At 39.5% G+C, this 22,526-nt stretch overlaps 2 protein-coding genes across 3 annotated transcripts; one reads left to right on the plus strand and one right to left on the minus strand.

Moving 5' to 3' along the window:
• Nucleotides 1-1,276: 1,276 nt before the first annotated feature.
• Nucleotides 1,277-16,009, minus strand: LIAS (lipoic acid synthetase). Of its 2 annotated transcripts, XM_035005116.1 has the most exons (11): nucleotides 15,869-16,008; nucleotides 14,580-14,752; nucleotides 13,161-13,254; nucleotides 11,911-11,991; nucleotides 10,660-10,816; nucleotides 10,516-10,573; nucleotides 8,278-8,406; nucleotides 6,071-6,216; nucleotides 4,491-4,561; nucleotides 3,612-3,723; nucleotides 1,277-1,468 (listed from the first exon to the last, which is right to left on the minus strand). In XM_035005116.1, exons 1-11 carry the CDS (start codon nucleotides 15,911-15,913, stop codon nucleotides 1,413-1,415), a joined length of 1,122 nt encoding a protein of 373 aa, XP_034861007.1. In that variant the 5' UTR covers nucleotides 15,914-16,008; the 3' UTR covers nucleotides 1,277-1,412. The 2 variants fall into 2 exon arrangements, with proteins under 2 accessions (XP_034861007.1, XP_034861008.1); XM_035005117.1 differs by lacking the exons at nucleotides 10,516-10,573; nucleotides 10,660-10,816; nucleotides 13,161-13,254 and having other exon boundaries at nucleotides 15,869-16,009.
• A 93-nt stretch (nucleotides 16,010-16,102) lies between these two features.
• Nucleotides 16,103-21,012, plus strand: RPL9 (ribosomal protein L9). Its single transcript, XM_035005118.1, has 8 exons — nucleotides 16,103-16,159; nucleotides 16,609-16,655; nucleotides 16,745-16,860; nucleotides 17,359-17,454; nucleotides 18,449-18,581; nucleotides 20,024-20,104; nucleotides 20,329-20,443; nucleotides 20,917-21,012. Exons 2-7 carry the CDS (start codon nucleotides 16,610-16,612, stop codon nucleotides 20,433-20,435), a joined length of 579 nt encoding a protein of 192 aa, XP_034861009.1. The 5' UTR covers nucleotides 16,103-16,159; nucleotide 16,609; the 3' UTR covers nucleotides 20,436-20,443; nucleotides 20,917-21,012.
• Nucleotides 21,013-22,526: the final 1,514 nt, after the last annotated feature.

The raw sequence follows: 22,526 nt of genomic DNA on the forward strand, positions 1-22,526 counted from the left end.
AAAGTAATCCATTTTTCCTGTGAAAAAACAGATTTTTGAAAGCTTTATTTTATTCATTTAAGGATTTTATTTTTAAGCAGTCTCTACAACCAGTATGGGGCTCAAACCCACAACCCTGAGATCAAGAGTCATACGCTCCACTGACTGAGCAGCCAGGCGCCCCTGAAATAACAGATTTTAAGGAGGGTGGTTGCCTGAGATGTTTAAAGTTGGGGTAATTTTACAAAACAAAATTTATTAGGATCTATAAAGAAAGTAAGCCGAAGTATATACGGCTCCTTCGAGTTAAATTAAAATGTAACTCATGTTCAAAGTTATGCATTACTTTTATAAAAAAAAAAATTAGTTCGCCTATTTGAAAAATCAAAATCAAACTGGCCTTCTACATTACATATTTTATAATTTTAGCCATCTAAAAACTTCCTTTGCAAGAACGTAGTAGAAAAACAGGATTTAGAGTCAAAAGATGAAGTTGAATTCTAGTACCTGGGAAAGAAAATCCTCCCTCAGGTCATTACCATCGCATACAACCCCCTCAGTGGAGTGGTGTGAAAAATAGAAGGAATCAGTGGGATAGTACACGTGGATGTGGCAAACTACTGTAAAATGAGGGTTAACACCCTTTTTCTTAGGTTCTATTTCCCTGTCTTCCGATACCATCGTGATCTTGGTTTCCCCGAGGTCCTAACCAAGTAACTATTGTGAAACTATTTTGCAGGTCTAAGCAGTCATCCCAATGTAAAGAATCAACATGCAAACTCTTAAGCCTTTCTAAATTATTCCAGCGATGCTGCAGTATTCTGTAAAGGCCATATGCCGACTGTAAGAAAGCAGATCACCCTCGAGCTGTGCTGTTTCATCACGATATGTCATTTTTCACAAGTGCCATGTGACGATGACGTACAGGTAATAGGCTTGGAAGCTTTTCTAGAAGTTTTTCATGTATTTTTAATTATACTGTTAACAGTAAAACTCTTAAAAGACATTTTATGATTATATCACAGCAAGCAATTGTTTAATAGAACAAAGAAGATACGCTAAAAGGCAAGTGAATTATTTAATTAAATATGCACAGCTCTCGACGTGTTTCTTAAAACAAGGAGACTGAGGTATGTCCACTGAAGTCAGGCATTCTGGTACCACTTCTTTTTTTTTTTTTTTTTTAAGATTTTATTTATTTATTTGACAGAGAGAGACACAGCGAGAGAGGGAACACAAGCAGGGGGAGAGGGAGAAGCAGGCTTCCCGCGGAGCAGGGAGCCCGATGCGGGGCTCGATCCCAGGACCCCGGGATCATGACCTGAGCCGAAGGCAGCGGCTTAACCGACTGAGCCACCCAGGCGCCCTCTGGTACCACTTCTATTACCAGTTGGAATCAGATATTCACAATTCATGTGATCTTGAAGGTCTTGTTATATTTGAGAGGACTTTTTTCTTTTAGCCACTAGATTTTTCAGGAAAAATTCACCTATTTAGGAAAAATGAAAACACGTTACTACCAATTTAACATAAATTTCAGAATTACACGTGTTTCCTTTCTATTTTTTAATTAATTTATTTTTTTAATGTTAAGGTCTACACCCAATGTGGAGCTTGAACTCGTGACCCGGAAATCAAAGAGTTGCATGCTCTACCGACTGAGCCAGCCAGGCGCCCCATTAGCTTTATCTTTTTTTTTAAGTAAACTCTACCCCCAATGGTTACAAAAAATTTTTTATCACTATAGTCTCTGTTATTCTTTCTAGTAATTCAACATTTTAAAAGGGTGACCCTATTGTATCTACATTTTGTTTCTATTGTATTGTACACTTTTGAACATTTATTCCACTTTATGTGCACTATCTATTCCTCGCCACTGACAAAGTATTGCCGTTGGCACAATTCATTTCAGAGAGCAATTCTGCTCCATTATTAGCCTGGATCTCATGTTTATAAAACAGACCTCATTGCAGTTGAGCAGACTCATCTGATGGAATCCCTTCAGCTTATTCCCCTCTAGGGAAGCAAGAGCTCTTCATTTATAATGGGCTTTCTCCCCACCCCCTCAGTTGTGCCTGAGCATTAAGAGAGCTGCTTAGAGGGGGCACATTTCCCTTTTCAGGTCATTAGGGTTCCATTTTGTCTCTCACTGTTACAGCATGGCTCAGTGCTTACTGGCAGAGCCCAGCACCGCGGGCCTGGTTTTATGAGTCTGATGAACTTTGCTTTGTCATCTTAATATACACGTATAACTGCAACGACCATATGTGTACACAATCACCAAGAATCCCAAGGTTCACAACCCAGCCACATAATGGAGAGTTATCCATGCTCCTCTAGACCTTATCTAAATCTGGCAGGAGCAGAACCAACATTACCAGGCCCTAGCCCATCATCTGAGTCTAATGCGCTACATAGTAGATCTTTTACTGGTAACTTTAAAAGCACTAAAAAGTTCATAATTTACTTTCTTATAAATGTTAAAAATTTTCCTTAAAAAACAAAATAAAAACTCCTTGCAAATGATTTTACTTTACTCTAACCACTCTGGAAGCTGATGTTAGTTCTATTCTTTACAGAGTTTTTCAGCTTGCCAGCAGAATTCTTCTTGCTTGAAGAATCACTTTATTGGCTTCCAAAGTCCCCACATCCTGTGAGTCAGTGTTGAATCAACGTCTTGGGTTTTATAAGGAGGATAAGCTGTTGTTAGTTCATTGAAATGCCCTGAATTTCTTTATAGGAACACACTGAACATCACTAATACATGAACATTAGCTTTTACCAATAGAATGCATGCCTAATTTAAATATATCCATGATTTAAACCCTATAACACAATCATCTAAAAGATCATTTACAGTAATCATGTAGTTTAGATTGATCCAAAAAATAACTGCTTATTCTTCAAGAAATTACAATTGTTATGTCCAACTGATAGGGAAAACATTATAAACATTTTTTGGATTAAATTCAGGCTTCAGATATGTTCTCATAGACTTTTTGATGGCCATTATCACATGACTTTTTATCACTTGGAAAAGGCTTTTCTTTTCATTAAGTCAGCTCAAGCTATTGACCAAAATAAGAGCTGAAATTACAAAGGTGAAGAACTGCAGTGTAGCTAGTAAAAACAGTAACAATTTCTATAAGGAAAATAACCTTACACATTTTTTTCCTGTTGCCTCTGGGAGGAAAACCACAGAGATATTAAGAGAAACAGCAATGTAGTCAAACAGCTACTTCTCAGGATTTAAACTGATCTGAAATTAGGAGTTTAGAGATGCAGCAGGCATGACGGCGAATGAATATACATTTTTCAGAAAACCACGTTATATACTTAACTGGTATTTGTCATTTCTGAATAACCTACTATTGAAATCCACACAAAGAATAAGCTGATTCCTCCTGCTTTCGTCACAGTAGCTGAGCTAGAAAGGGGGAGCAAGTTCTTTATTTAAAGGAAAAAACAGGCTTAAGAGAAATTTTTCCTTAACATGTCCTCTATGGAGCAAAGTTCCTAAGGAAGTTCCAGAAAAAAACGCATTTTTTCCTATAAAAGGCAACCACAGCTATTATAAATTTAACATGGAAAGTTATAGTCTAAATAAAACCATGCCCTGCGGTCTAACTTACCTGCTTTATATGAAGAACGCACCAGCGGGCCACTAGCAGTGTAATGAAATCCAAGTTCATTTCCTACTTTTTCCCAGTGTTTGAACTTTTCAGGAGTAATGTATTCATCAACCTACATTTAAAGAATTCATTCAGATAGATTTTAGAATTTCCCTAAATCATTGTGATTCTGTAGAAAATCTATGCTCATGCATTCAGGATGGTTTTCACTTCATAATTTACCCAGTTGCCCAGGGGCTTTTCTCCTCTCCTTCCTCACAGACGACCTGTCTACTGGTTACTGGGCCCCTCTATCAGTACTCGATCACGGGGAATTAGAGAGGAGGGAAAACATCAATTTTGTAGTACATTAACTATTCTAAAAGATGAGATTATCTGTAGAGATTACATATCTGTATTACTCCTTCACTGACTAACAGGTATAATCAAGAATTAATCACGTCTACAAGGTTCGTGAGGACCAGACTTCCATGTCTTGTCTCGTCTTTTGTGCTCAGCCCTGAGTCTGGCACATAGTCACTACTCGACAAACGTTTCTTGAACGAACGAATGTCCAATACAGAAATAAGAAGACTGACTTTTCTTTTTTACTTCACCTCTGGCTCTCATGTCACTCTAAAACAAATCACAAGATGACCAAGTGTGAATGAATGCCATTTCCCAACTATTTAATTCTTTTTCTGTACATTCACTGAAGTCGTATAATTTTCAGGCCAGTATATCTGTTGGCTTTATGCAGATAATAAAAAGGAAACTGGGGCTTGGAAATATACAGGGAACATTACACTAGAAAGTCAGCAGCTTCTTAATTGTACCTACAGATGACAAAGATCTAATTCAAATTACCAGTGAACGTTCGGTAATTCAAGATAGCAATACCTTAAGGTGGCGCTTTGTTGGTTGCATATACTGTCCTAAAGTCAAACAGTCTACATCGGCTTCACGAAGTGCTGTAGAAAAAAGGCACACATTACATTAACAGATTTTTTAAAAAGATTTTTTAACTTAAAAAAAAAAATTTATTTTGAAGTAATCGCTACACCCAAAACGGGGCACGAACTTACGATCCTGAAATCAAGAGTTGCATGCTCTATAGACTGGGCCAGCCAGGTGCCCCAAGATTTTTTTATTTTTAAGTAATCTCTACACCCAAGGTGGGACTCAGACTCAGAACCCTGAGATCAAGAGTCATATGCTCCACAGACTGAAGAAGCCAGGCGCTCCATTGGCAGATGTTTTTATGATGCTGAAATTGTAGATTTAAGCATAATTTCCCTGAGCATCATTTTACTTCAGAACAGTGTGAATTTTACGCTGTCCCAAAACCCTGATGTTGGGGAGTAAGACTATATCTATCCATTTAAAAGTGCCAGGGAATATGAAAAGGATTGGAAACATAGGAATGAGTAAGACAGTCATGAGCGGCTGACAAAAAGAAGGACAAATAACTCTAATACTATGGAATAAATTCTAACATAAGGGTTAAGGGTATTTCAAGCAGAAGTCTGTTGGGCAGAAAAGAGGAAGGGAATGGTATACAAAAGGCCTGAAATCACTCCTACTATAGACCAGACATGCTGTACTCAGTTTTACTAACTGTGCAAGATATGCTTGGAGGATGTGATTTGACCTCTCATGTATCAGAATTTTTCTAGTACAACTGTAATTTTACTCTAGTAAAGAGAAGCTTTTAATTACTATTTGCACTTGTTACTCTTAGAACCAATAAATAACTGCAAGTAGGCAAAGGATCCTCATGTAAATAACAGGTTTGTTTTTTTTACAATTTATAAAGCCCAAGAATCATAAAGCAGATGGGCTTATGAGACTAAGATTCAGCAAAGTCCAAAGCACATCATATTATGTGACAATGTTACCAGTAAGCTCTTCCTCAAAGGCCTGGCTTCATCTTATTCATCTTGTCACTGCCTGTCAGAGCTCCTGGTAACCTGGCTGGCTCTTAAAACTATGCAATGATTAAATAAGAAACGTGGATAAAATCTTATTTTCACTTGATTAAAGGGTACGGAATAAAATGGGATACAAATTTCATATCCTTTCTGCATATCATTCCATAGTGTTCTAAGAAAACATACTTTTGGGCGCCTGGGTGGCTCAGTCAGTTAAGTGTCTGTCTTCAGCTCAGGTCATGATCCCAGGGTCCTGGGATTGAGCCCCATGTTGGGCTCCCTGCGCAGCGGGGAGTCTGCTTCTCCCTTTCCCCACTCTCCCTCTGTGCTTTCCCTCTCTCTGACAAATAAATAAATAAAATCTTAAAAAAAAGAAAAGAAAACTACTTCCTTTCCTTTTTATGCTGCTGTTATAATCATATTCTGTACTTTGTTCTTACTGGCACTTTCGCTGAGACTATGGAGGAAGCATAACACGGCCTTCAAAATGGAGTTCCTGCTATTACTCAAATTAAATGAAAAAGAGTTTTCATTTTCCAATTTCTTTACCTTTCATTGTTGCATATACTTGCTCATCATTTTCGCCTAAACCCAACATTATAGATGTTTTAGAAATCACATCAGGCCGAACCTCCTTGGCGTGTTTCAGTACGCGCAGAGACTGGTTGAAATTGGCCCGGGGATCACGAACTTTCCTTGAAAACAGCAGGGCTGTTGTCAGCAAGAATAACCACAAGCTCAACTGAGTACATAGTTATGCAAGCAAGTTAAAAGACTGGGAAAGGACATTCTGGACATTATATTACATCATGTGGTTCAATATTAGCATTTGTGCACAAATATCTAGCTGTTGCTTTTGTGAAGAAAATCAGGCTTCACTGGGCCCCGTAGTTCTGTCTACTTTTAAGGCCTTTCAAGCCTGGGGCAGAGAAAACTAGAATGGAAATAATTCGGTTTATGAATTACTCATTGAGAAACCAAAATTCGAAGCTGAGAAGGAGTGATTGTAAGGGATAGTCAAGAGAGAAGAGAAAAAGAGTGGAAGAAAATCTCAACACCGAACAAAGGAAAAACTGTTTAACATGTACCCACATTTCAGAGGTCTGAAACTTTTATGTTCAGTTCTTTTCTAAAGACCAAGCTGCCCTCTGCTGGTGAGTATACGACACTGACATCTCTTCGGTAAAAACGCATGATTCTGGAATTTTCACTGGAAAGGATAATGTTTCTTAAGTGAAACCAGGGAAATTGGCACCCACTGGTGGCAGTTTCATGAGAAATGACAGCACTGGAATACGCTGTGTGTCAGACTTCAACAGCAGCCAAACCACCACGTTTTAAATGGCGAGAAGGCCAAAAGGAAGGAGTTGCTGATCAGTTGACGTTAATCCTGTATACGTTTGAATCCTAATGCATCTTTATTTTGTGTAACTTACTTGCTGTTATTTTTAATCAGAGACCAGTTCACAGGAAGAAAGGAAACCAATTTGCGAGTTTAAAAATAACCACAAAACCCGACAATACCGAACTAACTACTCTAGAAAGTATTTCTCCATTGGCTTTGTTATGCTCCCTAATGTTTATGATTTAGTGGAAAGGCTGGTTATTGTTTACCATACTTTTTTCAAGTCCTATAATACAGATAATGTGCAGCAGCTATTAAGATCACTGCCAAATATACTTTACTAAAATTAAATAAACATATTAATCTTGCCTGAAGGTTAAATTTTCATCTTTCTGAAATATGAATATGATCATTAATGTGGTGTAACAATCTGTAAATTTTCCTAACTATTAACATTATTAGAAAGAACAGTACCTACTTTTTAAGAGATTGAAGATACATCTGAAAGATAACAGTGTTCCTTTTGTATCACTTATTGCATATTTTAGTGCCAAATGTATTTTTTTTTTTAAGATTTTATTTATTTGACAGAGACAGACACAGTGAGAGAGGAAACCCAAGTGGGGGGAGTGGGAGAGAGAGAAGCAGGCTTCCCGCTGAGCAGGGAGCCCGATGCGGGGCTTGATCCCAGGACCCTGGGATCATGACCTGAGCTGAAGGCAGACGCTTAACGACTGAGCCACCCAGGCGTCCCCAGTGCCAAATGTATTTTTAAAAGTCTTTTCTTGGGGTGCCTGGGTGGCTCAGTTGGTTAAGCGACTGCCTTCGGCTCAGGTCATGATCCTTGGAGTCCTGGGATCGAGTCCCGCATCGGGCTCCCTGCTCAGCGGGGAGGTCTGCTTCTCCCTCTGACCTTCCCGCATCTTGTGCTCTCTCTCACTCTCTCTCTCTCAAATAAATAAATTAATTAATTAAATTAAATATTCTAAAAGTCTTTTCTTTTTAGAATTACAATCAGAGTTGTTGCTCTTGTATAATTTTTTCTTTTATTTTTGAAAACCGTTCTTTGAAAAAATTACTCATCGGCACTTGCAGTATGATACTATTTTAAAGAAAAAGATGCTCATAATGTATATGTGCACCAAAACGTTCACACATGCATATAAATACATACACTTAGGTTATGGTAATTGATATTACTGGGTGGAAATATTACGGGTGATGCTTATGCTCTTTTTGTTGGCTTTATTTTCTGATTTTTCTATAATACGTATATGTTGCTTTTGTTAAGAAAAGAAAGAGAGCTCATTTTGTAAAAGTCAAATAGAAAGTTCTCCCCTGCAAAACGTGAGAAAAGATAGCAGATTCTGGCCCTCCAAACTTGCCAATGTGACTCTGTACATGAAATCACCTCTGTAATTCTGGAACTGTTTCTACATTATGTGCATACACATCCAATCCTGACAGAGCAACTTTTTCTATTGCTTTTAGATCTCCTCGGAAATCAGGGGTGAGACATTCCACAAGAATTTTTGGATTCCTATGAGGGGAAAAAAATAAGTATCAAACTGAGGCAAAGAATTCACGTAACTATTGCTCAAAACAGAAATTACCAGTACTCATTCGGTATCAGTTTCAACACAGTTATCTTTAGAATCTTGCCAATCTGGGAATCATGCTTTAGAAAGCATGAACATACAAATGTTCATATATAAACTGTTATATGGGAAAAAAAAAAAAACCCTGAACATCAAATATTATGTATATAACGGTTACAACAGATCTGCTTGCAAATAATGATCAGAATAAATTCTGAGATTAATAGACTTATACTTTATTGAGCAGTATTAAGAAAATAAAGTTGCTCGGGCGCCTGGGTGGCTCAGCTGGTTAAGTGACTGCCTTCAGCTCAGGTCATGAACCTGGAGTCCCGGGATTGAGCCCCGCATCAGACTCCCTGCTCAGCAGGGAGTTTGCTTCTCCCTCTGACCCTCCCCCTCTCATTCTCTCTCTCTCTCACATAAATAAATAAAATCTTAAAAAAAAAAAAAAAAAGAGCGCGCTTGGGTGGCTCAGTTGGTTAAGCGACTGCCTTTGGCTTAGGTCATGATCCCAGGGTCCTGGGATCGAGTCCCATGTCGGGCTCCCTGCTCAGCGGGGAGCCTGCTTCTCCCTCTCCCTCTGCCTGCCACTCCCCCTGCTTGTGCTCTCTATCTCTCTGACAAATAAATAAAATCTTTAAAAAAAAAAAGTTGCTTAAAAGAATTCAAATATAAACATTAAAACATGAAATATATCTTTTTATTCTTTGGAAAGTAAATTGGGACAATTCTTATGTGAATGCAAATAGTATTTGACTGCCTTAATTCTGATTTCTTTAAAAATTCATCAAATAGTGTCATCCTCCTTCCCTCAGGCAAATATTTCACAAGTGCTGTGGGTTTTAAAAACTGTTTTCTGAGTTGCTGAGTCATGAGCTTTGCTTAAATGAAATACAAGTTAAACATTAATCTTATTTATATTCTGGCTATATCTATGCATTCAAGCATTAAAATGTGAACTAGGTCATAGTGCTGTTCCCTCTGACAGCAGTAGAAATGACTAGGACAGCTGATAAATTTTTTCACAAACCCAATGGCAAAGTTTCTGGAGCTGTTTCCTGAGAGAACAGATGTAAAAAGGACCACATATATACCCTCTCATAAGATAAAAGAAATGTTGAAAGAACATAGCTTATAACTCACTGTTTTTTCAATTGTAAAGTTGAGACTCATCAGTAGTTTGTGAAATCAATTTAGTGGGTTGCAAACAGAACTTTTTAAAGTAAACTATTAAAAAATTTAGAAAACACTAGGGGAATCATTAAAAAAACATCTACTAAGTGCTAGGTGCTCAACTAGCACTAAGCTGTAGGAAGCAAGCATAACTCCTTTTTTAATACTTTTTAAATAGATGGGATTAAATATTAATAAAATGTGGATCATGGGTAAATTTCCCAGGGCATATGAATATGGATAAAATCTATATCAAGCATTGCATACTTTAACAATGTGAGAACTTATCTCATTCTATATACTTCTAGATGATGATTTACTCAAAATTAGTGCCGGGAAGACTGCAGTGTTATACACCTTTTTAAAAATTACTCCAAGTTTAAACTGACACTCAAATATGAAGGACAAGTTCTATGGCCTAAAGGTCTGTAAGTCTGTGCTGCTGAATCCCTAAAATTTTATGCAAATATGTATCTGTATGTTTGAATATACTTTTTCTGGAGAAAAGACCACATAATTTCCAGGAGGTTATCAGAAGGGTTTATAATCCCCTAAAAGGTTAATAACCTCTGCTTTTTTTTTTTTTTTTAAAGATTTTATTTATTTATTTGACAGAGAGAGACACAGCGAGAGAGGGAACACAAGCAGGGGGAGTGGGAGAGGGAGAAGCAGGCTTCCCGCCGAGCAGGGAGCCCAATGTGGGACTCGATCCCAGGACCCTGGGATCATGACCTGAGCTGAAGGCAGACGCTTAACGACTGAGCCACCCAGGCGCCCCAATAACCTCTGCTTTAAGGTAAATACCTTAAAGAAACTGAATTTATATGGGCTAAAAAAAGTCCTCAAATTACACAAGCAAATGCAAAAACAAGTACCTTTCCTTTAAGTATGATACAGTCTTTGCAAAATGCTCAGCTCCTCCGTCAGGCAAATCTAGAAACAAAAGAGTCCACTGCTCAAGATGATGTCACAACTTATTAAGGACCAATTTCTGGAAGAGGCAATGATGACGCACTAACCATCTCGATCCACAGACGTCAACACAACATAATCCAGACCCCACTCTGCAATTGCCTTTGCAGTATTGTAGGGCTCACTGGCATCCAGTGGAGGCGGATTTCTTGCCGTTTTAACAGAACAAAATCTGCAACCTCTTGTACATGTGTCACCCATCAACTAGAACAGAGATGTTATAATTTAAATCACATAGATGGATGACCCGAAAGAACATATGCTGAGAGTTATAAAGCAAGTTACAAAAAATGAATATAGTTTGATTTTGCTTATAGGAAATTTGAAACATTCAAAGGTAAATAAAATACAGTTAAGAAATACAAATATATGTAATAAAACTGGAAAGAAAAGGAAATGGATGGGGTGCCTGGGTGGCTCAGTTGTTAAGCGTCTGCCTTCAGCTCAGGTCATGATCTCAGGGTCCTGGGATCAAGCCCCGTCATCGGGCTCCCTGCTTGGCAGGAAGCCTGCTTCTCCCTCTCCCACTCCCCCTGCTTGTGTTCCCTCTCTCGCTGACTCTCTCTCTGTCAAAAAATAAATAAAATCGTAAAAAAAAAAAAAAAAAAAAGAAAAGGAAATGGTAAGCTCAGGATTAAAAATGGTTTTAAAGGAGGGGCGCCTGGGTGGCTCAGTCGGTTCAGCTCAGGTATTGATGTCAGGGTCAAGAGTTCAAGCCCCATGCTGGGTTCCATGCTGGGTGTGAAGCCTGCTAAAAAAAAATGTCAAAGGAAAAAAAAGGTGATGGGATCAGGAAAGGATGTACAGGGGGGTTCAAAGATAATAATAATGTTCTACTCTCAAACCGGAGGTATCAGGCTGTCTACTATACTGTTACTCTTTAAAACCTACAGGGGGGTGGGGTGGGAGGGATGGGGTGACTGGGTGATAGACACTGGGGAGGGTATGTGCTCTGGTAAGCGCTGTGAACTGTGCAAGACTGTTGAATCTCAGATCTGTACCTCTGAAACAAATAATGCAATATATGTTAAGAAAAAAAAAAAGAAGAAGGTATCTTAATGTAGCACATGATTAACTGTCACATACATGGAAAAATCAATAATAGTTTTATTCAGGGAAGGATGAGAGTGTATCAGCCTAGACTATTTTGTCAGGTTTTTTTCCCCTCATATTTCTCATAATTTCATATGTAACAAAAAATCTGGCCAGAGATTCAGAGTGCACATTTTTAGGAGAAAGACATAAAATATCCCTTTCAGTTTCTAGACTAAAACTTCACAGGCTGAGGTTGTTCTTACCATGATTGTGGCTGTGGCAGTCGCGTACTCCCCACCTCCCCAACATTCTCCAATGTTGGGGCATCGAGCTTCCTCACACACCTGTGAGTAAGAAGGAATGGAATACAATCAAGCTGAAAATATTAACCAGCTGAGCAAAGTAGTCATCAGGCATCTTAAACTGTCCATTCTTTACAATGTATTTATGAAGAAAGTCACTATTCAAAATGCTGTTAAACTGTCAAACTGTATATATATCAGGATCCCATTTTTAAATTAAAAACAATAGGAATGGATATATTTTATACATGCAAAGAAGGCCTGGATGGAAATATGCTAAAAAATAAAAGTGGTGTAGTTAACGTTTGCGATTGCATATATGATGTTTCACATTTAACATTATATTCTTTCCAATAAGCATGTATTTAATTTGTAATACAAAACATAGAAAAAACCTCTCATCTCCTAAGTTGCAGGGGAAAAAATCTTTTTTTGTACTATTCAGTGTGAAATTAAGAAATATAATTACCTTTTGTTTCTTTTGCAAGGAAAATGATTAAAAAAAATTTTTTTTAAGATTTTACTTATTTATTTGTCAGAGAGAGAGAGGGGAGAGCAAGCACACGCACAAGCAGGGGGAGCGGCAGGCAGAGGGAGAAGCAGGCTCCCTGCTGAGCAAGCAGCCCGATGCCAGATTCAATCCCAGGACCCTGGAATCATGACCTGAGCTGAAGGCAGACACTCAACCAACTGAGTGACCCAGTCGTCCCTAAAAAAAAATTTTTTTTTTAATTTAAATTTTAATTTTAACTAATCTCTACACTCAACATCGGGTTTGAATTCACAATCTCAAGATCAAGAGTTGCATGCTCTACTGACCAAGCCAGCCAGATGCCCCGGGAAAATGATTTTTAAATGTATTTCCAGGGGCACCTGGGTGGCTCAGATGGTTAAGCATCCGCCTTTGGCTCAGGTCATGATCCCAAGGTCCTGAGATCGAGTCCCACATCGGGCTCCTGGCTCAGCGGGGAGCCTGCTTCTCCCTCTGCGTCTCCCCATGCTCATGCTCTCTCTCTGTATCTGTGTCTCAGATGAAGAAACAAAATCTCTTAAAAAAATGTATTTCCATTACTGATAATAATGCATCTCTAAACATCTTTATTTGCTTTCCTTGCTGTTTTTGATATGTGTTTTATTAAATTTTAAGTTACACATATGCAGAAACACTATGACTTTTAATTAAGAGGGACATTTAACACTTTGAAACTTACTGTATGGAGATTCAAATTCCGCAATGTATTTTTCAGTTTATTGTAATTTTTCCCCATGGGAATCTCTGTCTTTAGCCAAGGAGGTAGTCTTAACCTGAGGAAAGTCAAACATAACTATCCATTAACAAATATGTTCCCAAATAATCACACAGCTTTGAAGTTACTTTGCTCTGTAACAATTCTTAGTGCAGAGGTTTTTTTTCCATAATCCTGGGTTAACTCTTACAATTTCTCTTATAAGAGTAAGAACAGAGACTCAAATTTAGGCTTGTTCAAACCACTTCAGAAAACCCTCATAATTGTGTCTAACAGAGCACTATGCTCATGTCTACCTTTTGCAAAGTCAGAAAGTAATGCCATCTTCATGAAAGAATGAGGAAGTTTCTGAACATCTCATTCCCCAGTGAATAATATTGACAAAAGTTCTCTATTTGTTCAGAGAAAGGAGAGATCCCACAAGTGTTCCAGTGTTCTGCTCTACATTCCAGATTTGTGATGGTTATTAAATGGAAAAAAATCTAAAATTTGGAGTGAAGATTATGTATCCTCGGGTTCCCCTTGACTTACATCCACTTGTGATCTAGAAGTTGTTGGGTAGGGTATCTCCCAAAACAATTTGTCCTCTCTGCAAAATTCCCTCACCATTCTTTTGAATTAAGGCAAGGTATCCATAAGTCATATGTACATTGAATAGGAGAAGCATACCAATACCCAGTAACAATGAAAAATTTATCAAGATCAAATCGGCTAGTAGCAAGGTGATAATGTTTGCTCTATGAAGAAATTTTATGTTGAATGCACAAAGGGAGATGGTAGTATAGGATGGCTAAGTCCTAGGAAGACTGAAGAAAAACTGTCAAAGAGCACAGAGAAGAGGATTCCAACAATTTCAGCTATTTACCTATTCTGTGTCTGTTACCTCTCTTTCTTTCTCTTTTTTATTAACATATAATGCATTATTTGTTTCAGGGGTACAGTCTTGTGATTCATCAGTCTTACACAATTCACAGCACTCACCATAGCACATACCCTCCCCAATGTCCATCACCCAACCACCCCATCCCTCCCACCCCCTCCCCTCCAGCAACCCTCAGTTTGTTTCCTAAGATTTGAGTCTCTTATGGTTTGTCTCCCTCTCTGGTTTCACCTTGTTTCATTTTTTCCTCTCTTCCCCTATGATCCTCTGCCTTGTTTCTCAAATTCCATGTATCAGTGAGATCATATACTAATTCTCTCTCTGATTGACTTATTTTGCTAGCATAATACCCTCTAGTTCCATCCACGTTGTTGTAAATGGCTGTTATCACTTCTAATGATTTTTAGCTAAATATACCAAGTCTGATTAAAATTATAATCTAGGGCTTGGTTATACCTGAAAATAAAGCACAATGAAGGAATTTATCTCAAAATTTCAATTACCTTTCTCCTTTCTGGCGTTTTAAGTTTCCTTTATATTCATCCCACTTGCTCTTGTCTGCAAGATCACCAGATACAAAATCTTGAAGGTCTGGTCCATTTTGTAAGAATTCTTTTCTTTTATCTGGCAAGGAACTTACTGCTCTGACTGGACTGCATAAATATCTTCCAAATACCTAAAGACAGAGTTCGTTAAGACATGTATTTAGTGGGGTTTGAAATAACTTAGTTTTAACCTATTTAGATACCTAAAAAGAGAGGGTAAAACCAGAGAACTGATAGAGAAATTATATTGAACAATTTTCAAGCTCTGTCTAGGAGCTCAGAATCTAGGATTAAAGTCTCTTTTAAGAACAAACGAAACCTAAAAGAGAATGGGAGCTAAATGTTCACTGCTAGAGGTACAATAGATTTGGAAACCTTTGGACCTGGCTCACATATGTCACACTTTCATGTAACCCACTTAACTACTAAAAGTCTGTCTTTCATAAAGTTTAAACTGCAATAATAACTGGAGATGCCACAGCTTTCAATTTTCCACTCCTGAGTCGAGTCAAGGACGTTTAAAAGGAAATTTGCAGTAAGTCTCTCTTATTTGGGCTTTGGATAGACATAGGTGTTAAAATGTAGAGGTAATGCTCAGTTGGTTTCAGAGAACTGAAAGGGGGGAAACCAAACCTAATGTTTTAATTTTCTAGATTACATTCTATGTTTGAACACGGTAGTCACTCAATATACATTTGTTGGCCGTAAGAAACCACTGGCTTCTAGATCTGAACACAAACGTGTACGAGATAGCCAAAACACTAAAATTCAGGATTCAGTACATGCAACGCAAGAGAACCTTCAACAATTAACAAAGAGTGCCTGCTGGGGTGCTGCGGGATTGCTACTGCATTTGATCACTCTGCCGCTAAAAGCAGAACACAGGTTTTTGTTCTCATAGCCCAGACTGGTGTCTAGTACAAAGTAAGAGCCCATCACAGGTAGGAATTTGGCGTGCTCAACGCAGTGCTCCTATAATGCTCCAATTAATACAGGGTTCAGATCACTCTGACAGCAGAAAAAAAAAAAAAAAGCCCTCATCGCCTGCCAGAGAGACCTACAAACCAATACCAGAGACTCTACACGATCGTGTGTCGGGAGAATTAAATGAGATACTACATGAAAAATTTTAGATCAGCGCCTAGCTAAAAGTCAACGCTCAGTAAGTGCTGGCCTTGTTATTGGGCGCTCTGAAGAGATGGGAGCCCCTCCACCCCGGCCCGCACCCTGCTCGCCCCGCCGCTCACCCGGGGCCCCACGGCGCAGGCGGCGCCCCCGCAGCGCAGAGACATCCCTCTCTTTTTTTTCTAGCAGGGTCGAGGGATCGCTAATTCTCGGGAAAGACAGATCAACAAACCGTCGCTCGGCTTATGACAAGCAACCTGAGCCACCACTGACCCGGTGGGACTTGAGCTGCTCCGCGATTGGCTGCTTTCGCCTGGTAGCGTCGCGCGCTCGTGACGTCACACGCAGGGGCCTTACGGGCTACAAGAACGTGATGACGAAAGACGTTCTCTCTTTGCCGCGTCTCCTGCGAGGTGAGGTTGTTTCTGAACTTTGTGGGTTTTGGGAATCTGAAGCCATCGGCGCGGGGAAGGTCACGGGCGCGAGTCTGGCGCTCGGAGCGTCTATGTTGGTTGTTCCCCAGCGTGGCGAGCGCCATATGGATCTGGTGGCCCTGGGATTCGAGCGCCGTGTTGGACTTGTTGGCCTACCCCCGCCCCTCAGCCTTGCCGGGCTGGCGCCGCCGTAATAGGGCTGCTAGGGTTGCGCCGGGCGGGAGTTCGCCCGCTGTGCTCGTAGTACCTGCTTAGGAGCTGCTCCTCCCAGGCCGGGACTCAGCGGGGGCTGTGCTCCCGTGGGTGCTCTGTGTCCGGCCGCGGGTTTCTGCTTGCCAGGCTCCGGGACGAGTGGAGCTCCGCGCTGGGTAGTGCGGCCGCAAACGGGCCCCGCGCCGGCCTCGTAACCCCAGGTGTTTGTGTTTCAGAATGAAGACCATTCTCAGCAATCAGACTGTCGACATTCCAGAAAATGGTATGAGACCTGACGTTTGTGTTCTTGTCGCGTCTTTACTGCCTGCTCTGTACCTTGTTCCGAGGCCTCACAAATACGTTCTCTCGTAGTCGACATCTCTCTGAAGGGACGCACAGTTATTGTGAAGGGACCCAGAGGAACCCTGCGAAGGGACTTCAATCACATCAACGTAGAACTCAGTCTCCTGGGAAAGAAGAAGAAGAGGGTGAGATACGGGGTTTTTTGACGCGTTCACGGTTTCTTTGGAAGGTGGTGATTTCATAGCCCCGAATTTGGTTGCTGTAGGAATTACAGAATTGACGGTCAGTGTTTCAGCTTAAAATTGTGTGTCCAGAAGTGGAGCTAGTTTTGGTGGTGCTGCTTTAGTGAAGTTGGGAAAACGAATTCTGACGGGATTATAAAGCTCAATATTAATATTAGTACCATAGTCGTCATTAGCGTCAGGGTTGTATGCTGTTCATACTGTATTTAGACAAGGGAAGTTTGATGCAATTTGAAAAATGAGTATTTCTGGGTTGACATTCCCTTGTGAAATGGGTCCTGTGATGTGTAGTAGTAAAAAGTAATAATTGAGGGCTTTATATGTGGTTGCTTTAATTAGGGCTAATAGTTGAATCTAGAGTAATTCCATGAATAAGCGAATTTTTCTTTCAAGCCTAGTTATTACTGGAAAGAATCATACAAAGTTTTTGTTCCGTCACAGCTCCGAGTTGACAAATGGTGGGGAAATAGAAAAGAGCTGGCTACTGTCCGCACTATCTGTAGTCACGTACAGAACATGATCAAGGGCGTTACGCTGGTAAGCAGATTGATCGGGCTGCCTCGGTTTGGAAGGGGAAGTTTTTCAGCTGTAATGTATGTATGCAACATAAATGTCTACTGCAGAACATAGACCATGCCTGTAATTCATCGAGGTGGTTGGAAAGGTGATCTTGGCAGTTTATAATAGGCATCCATGGGTCTTTAAGATTAAGTGATAAATGTGAGTAAAGACCATGCAGTCTTAATACTAGACTGATGGTGTTTTGTTCTGTTTTGTTTTTCCCCCACAAAATTCACAGCTTCAGGATGTGTGGTGTTGGGGGGTTTTGTTGGTTTTTTAATAGAAAATGTAGCACATAAGATAGGCTTTGATTTCTTGTTGGCATGCCGCTCCTTGAAGGGATAGAAAAAGCTGGATCTCCTTTCTGTGTTCCCTGTCTACTTCCCTAAAAGCATATTTGATGTCACTATTCTCTTTATACTTCCTTCCCCCCCGCCCCCTGCTTTAAGATAAAGTTCATGTTGCTGTCTTCACTGAAATGCTTTTCTTTGCATTAAAAGTCAGTCCTTTCAGAGTGCACCTCATAATGGCACCTTTCAACTCCATTATAAGCCTATTGGATCATGTTTCCCCTATTTACCCTTACTACCAGGCTAAGTTCCTTGAGGCAGAGGGCCTGTCTGAATTCTTGTCATCTGGTATACCTTAGTAACTCAGTAAATGTTAGTCTAGTGTTCAAGATGAAGGGCTTTGGGGTTCTCATTTTTAAAAGCTGGCATTGTTTACAGTGGTCATAGGAAATAGTAAAATAAATGCTTCCTTTAACAGTCTGAAAAGAATCAAACATTTTTATGTATACAATTTGGAAGGTTTGGTGCAGGTGACCGTTGTTAACCAAATCTTGACAATGAGTGCTATGTGAGGATTGTTTCATTTTTAAATTATAAGTAATGTAAGCATCCTACAAAATTTGAAAACTGGATTTGTCTCAAATTGCTCAGGTCTGCTAATAGTTTGTTTACTTAAACAGGGCTTCCGTTACAAGATGAGGTCTGTGTATGCTCACTTCCCCATCAACGTTGTTATTCAGGAGAATGGTTCTCTTGTTGAAATCCGAAATTTCTTGGGTGAGAAATACATCCGCAGGGTTCGGATGAGGCCAGGTATGTGCGTACCTTTTAGATACGGTTTAGAAATGTTTACTTGTGAAGATGTGTTTTGGGTTGGCTATAAATCCATATTTATTTCAGAATTGTCCATTTTGATTATGCTTATAATAACTCTTGGTGTTAAGGTTTTATATTGTATTCGTACTGATTGTGATTCTTAAAGGTTTATGCATTGGAGTAGTTTCAGGGGGTGTTAGCTGTGTTTAATTCTCTTTGCAAACTGAGATCCTAAAAAAAAAAAATGCGAATAGTGGTTAATAACATAGACTGCCTAGGGGCGCCTGGGTGGCTTAGTCGCTGCCTTAGGCTCAGATCGTTATCTCAGGGTCCTGGGATTGAGCCCTGCGTAGGGCTCCCTGATCAGCAGGAAGCCTGCTTCTCCCTCTCCCACTCCCCCTGCTTGTGTTCCCTCTCTGTTAAATAAATAAATCTTTAAAAAACAAAACAAGGGGCGCCTGGGTGGCTCAGTTGGTTAAGCGACTGCCTTCGGCTCAGGTCATGATCCTGGAGTCCCGGGATCGAGTCCCGCATCGGGCTCCCTGCTCAGCGGGGAGTCTGCTTCTCCCTCTGATCCTCCCCCTCTCATGCTCTCTGTCTCTCACTCTCTCTCTCTCAAATAAATGAATAAAATCTAAAATAAAAAAAAATAAAAAAACAAAAACATACATTGTCTAGGTTCAAATCTCAGTTCTCCTATCATCCTTGGGCAAATCATCTACCTCTCTAGCTCATTTTACTCATCTAAAATTGGGAACATCTCATGGTTAAATGAGTTAAAACTTGTAACAGTTCTTGGTAACATAGTAAACATTAAGCACATTTTGTTTTTAATTTTTTTTAGACATTAGAAAATTATATTTATTTAAAAAAATTTTAAGTAATCTCTACACAACCCCGAGATCAAGAGTCAACATGCTCTACTGACTAAGCCAGCCAGGTGCCCCAACATTAGAAAATTTTAAAGCTTAGTGTTCTCTTGATGCTTGATTCCACTGGGGTGGGAAGAAAGAATTCTTAGTACCATTTAATGAGTTTACAGAAATACTGTGTGGTATTAGCTATGGTTAACAGCATTTAATGGGAACCCTTATATAAAAAAGAAACTTGAGAGGTACCAAATCTGTAGAGTCCTAGGAATAAGACTTGATAACAAAGCTGTGAACGGCTAAATTGCATTAGCTGAATACTGTCTTTACTCCTTGCCTGAATCACTGAAAGTCTTAACTACTCTGGAACAGATTCATTCAAGCAGGAACACAAACAAGATTTTGCCCAGATTAAGTCAGATCCTGTAAAATCAGAATCTCAAGAAGTTTCATTTGTTCTGTGGAATTGTAAATAGAATAAGGTGTTACTTTAATTTAAATGTTTTTAAATTATTTTGTACAGATTTGATTTTATTTTTACACTATGTGAATGCCTTCTCCCTTTTTTAGGTGTTGCTTGTTCTGTATCTCAAGCCCAAAAAGATGAGTTAATTCTTGAAGGAAATGACATTGAACTTGTATCAAACTCAGGTTTGTATGTTTACTATGCCTAATTATGCCTATAGAATTTTGTTTAAATCTTGTAGTTGAATACATGGTATTCTGTTCATTTGGTGAGCATTTTCATTTGTGGAATTAAGTAAAAAACTACCCCAAAAATAATAGGCTTTAAGTATGGCATATAATAAAATCCTTTTATTTTAAGATGAGTTTGGCTGGTAATGTAATTTCCTTATCTTTTTTACTGTTAATAGCTGCTTTGATTCAGCAAGCCACAACTGTTAAAAACAAGGATATCAGAAAATTTTTGGATGGTATCTATGTTTCTGAAAAAGGAACAGTTCAGCAGGCTGATGAATAAGATCTGAGGTAGGTTCTTGCAGTGTCTGTAAGTTTCCTTACTGCTTTAGTTTTAGAGGTCTTAATTTACTAAGTCTGAAACTGGAGTTTTAATGGCAGAAAATGAGTTACATTCTGGAACACAATAAATGGCAGAATAAGAAAAGTGACATGCAGGGCACCTGGGTGGCTCAGTTGGCTAAGCGACTGCCTTCGGCTCAGGTCATGATCCTGGAGTCCTGGGATCGAGTCCCATGTCGGGCTCCCTGCTCAGCAGGGAGTCTGCCTCTCTCTCTGACCCTCCCCCCTCTCATGCTCTCTATCTCATTCTCTCTCTCAAATAAATAAATAAAATCTTTAAAAAAAAAAAAAAGAAAAGTGACATGCATTTTTACTATGAACTAGTAAGTTAGAATCTTAAACTTGTTTTGGATTATTTAGAGTAGAACTTGTTTTGGAGGGTATTGATGGGAATTGACAGATCTTTTTATTTCTTTTTACAGTTGTCCATCTACAGAAACAGCAAGATGCCGGATGATTTTTCATACTTATTTGTGATATTTTAAAGACGCAATAAAAGCTATACTGGTTTGGGCCTTTTTCTTTTAGATTTTATTTGAGGGAGACAGTGAGAGAGTGCGTGAGCACGAGTGGGCATGGGAAGGGGCAAAAGGACAGGGAGAAGTAGACCCCATTGAGCAAGGGAGCCCAGTGCAGGGCACCATCCCAGGACCCTGGGATCGTGACCTGAGCCAAAGGCAGAAGCTTAACCAACTGAGCCACCTAGGCGCCCCTGGGGCTTTTTCTTAAACCAATAATCCTTTCCAACTATTGGGCAGTTAAACCATTCAGAAGCAAATTGTAGTGTGCTAAGAAACAGTAACAAGGAATAAAACAGGAGTTTTTTCTAGTAAAACTTAATGGGAGAATTGGCTTGAATTTGGTTTTTTGAAGGAATATCAAGGGCATTTCAGGCAAGAGGAATACAGTACCAGTGACCGGCAACACCATGTGACTGTTCATCATTGGATGTAGAACTTTTGGGAGAGATCCTGAGGGTATCTGATTTTGCAGAGGCATAAATTTGAATATTTGTGTGGTAAGTGCTTGAGTCACTTGTCTGTATACTGGTAACTTGTGGAAAAAGCAGCGGAGGGGTGGAACAAAGTGATAAGGTTAATTTGTGTTTGTGATTAACGTCCTCGTGTCCAAGATACCTCAATTTTCATTCTACCCTACCTCAGCCATTACTCCCACATGCTAGTCCTTGATATTTTTAGAAACTGATAACCCTTCCAGAATCTCTTAATTCTGTGTGTCACACTTTTAAATGTGTTACCATACTGGACTAACATAGCAGGGTTGACCCCAACCTCTTCAGTTTTCCCCATCTCATTTGATGGAAACTCCCGCTTTCCGATTTCTCAGGCAAAACATTCAACCTTGATTTCTCTTGCATGCTACACATTAAATCCATCAGGGAAGGGTAGGCTTTGCCTTCAAAGTAAGGTATGTTTAAGGACTTGGGAGTGCCTGGGTAGCTCAGTCAATTAAGCATCTGCCTTTGGCTCAGGTCGTGGGATCGAGCCCGACGTTGGACTCCCTGCTCAGCGGGGAGCTTGCTTCCTCTGCCCGACCCCTGCTTGTGCTCTTCTCGCTCTCTAAATCTTAAAATGAGCAACCATTTGAAACGTATGGATCTTACTGAGCTCTTGATTTTAAATGAACCAACTAGATATTTTAAGGAGTTAATCTTTGGTCAAAGTTTTTAAGAAATACAGGTGAAATGATCAACTATAGTTTGCTTTGAAATATTTGAAGTGGGATTGGAGAGAGCATTGGATGGTGTTCTAAGTGAAACCCAGATTAACCTATAAATTGATACTTTAAACTGGGAATTCATTGTGCCTACTTATATAAAGTTTTGAAATTTTTTATAATACAGAAAATGAAAAACTACATTTTGCTTGGGTTAGTATAATAGCTTTTTAACTGGTCAACTTTGCTCCGACTTTGCTCCTCTCCTCTGTTTTCAGCAGTAGCCAGAATGCTTTTCTCAAACTCCACTCTCTCTTAACCTTTCTGATAGACTGGCTGAACGGACCTTGCTGTT

The sequence above is a fragment of the Mirounga leonina genome, unplaced genomic scaffold (assembly GCF_011800145.1).
Source record: "Mirounga leonina isolate KUSES-001 unplaced genomic scaffold, KU_Mleo_1.0 Mir_129, whole genome shotgun sequence".
NCBI lineage: Eukaryota > Metazoa > Chordata > Mammalia > Carnivora > Phocidae > Mirounga > Mirounga leonina.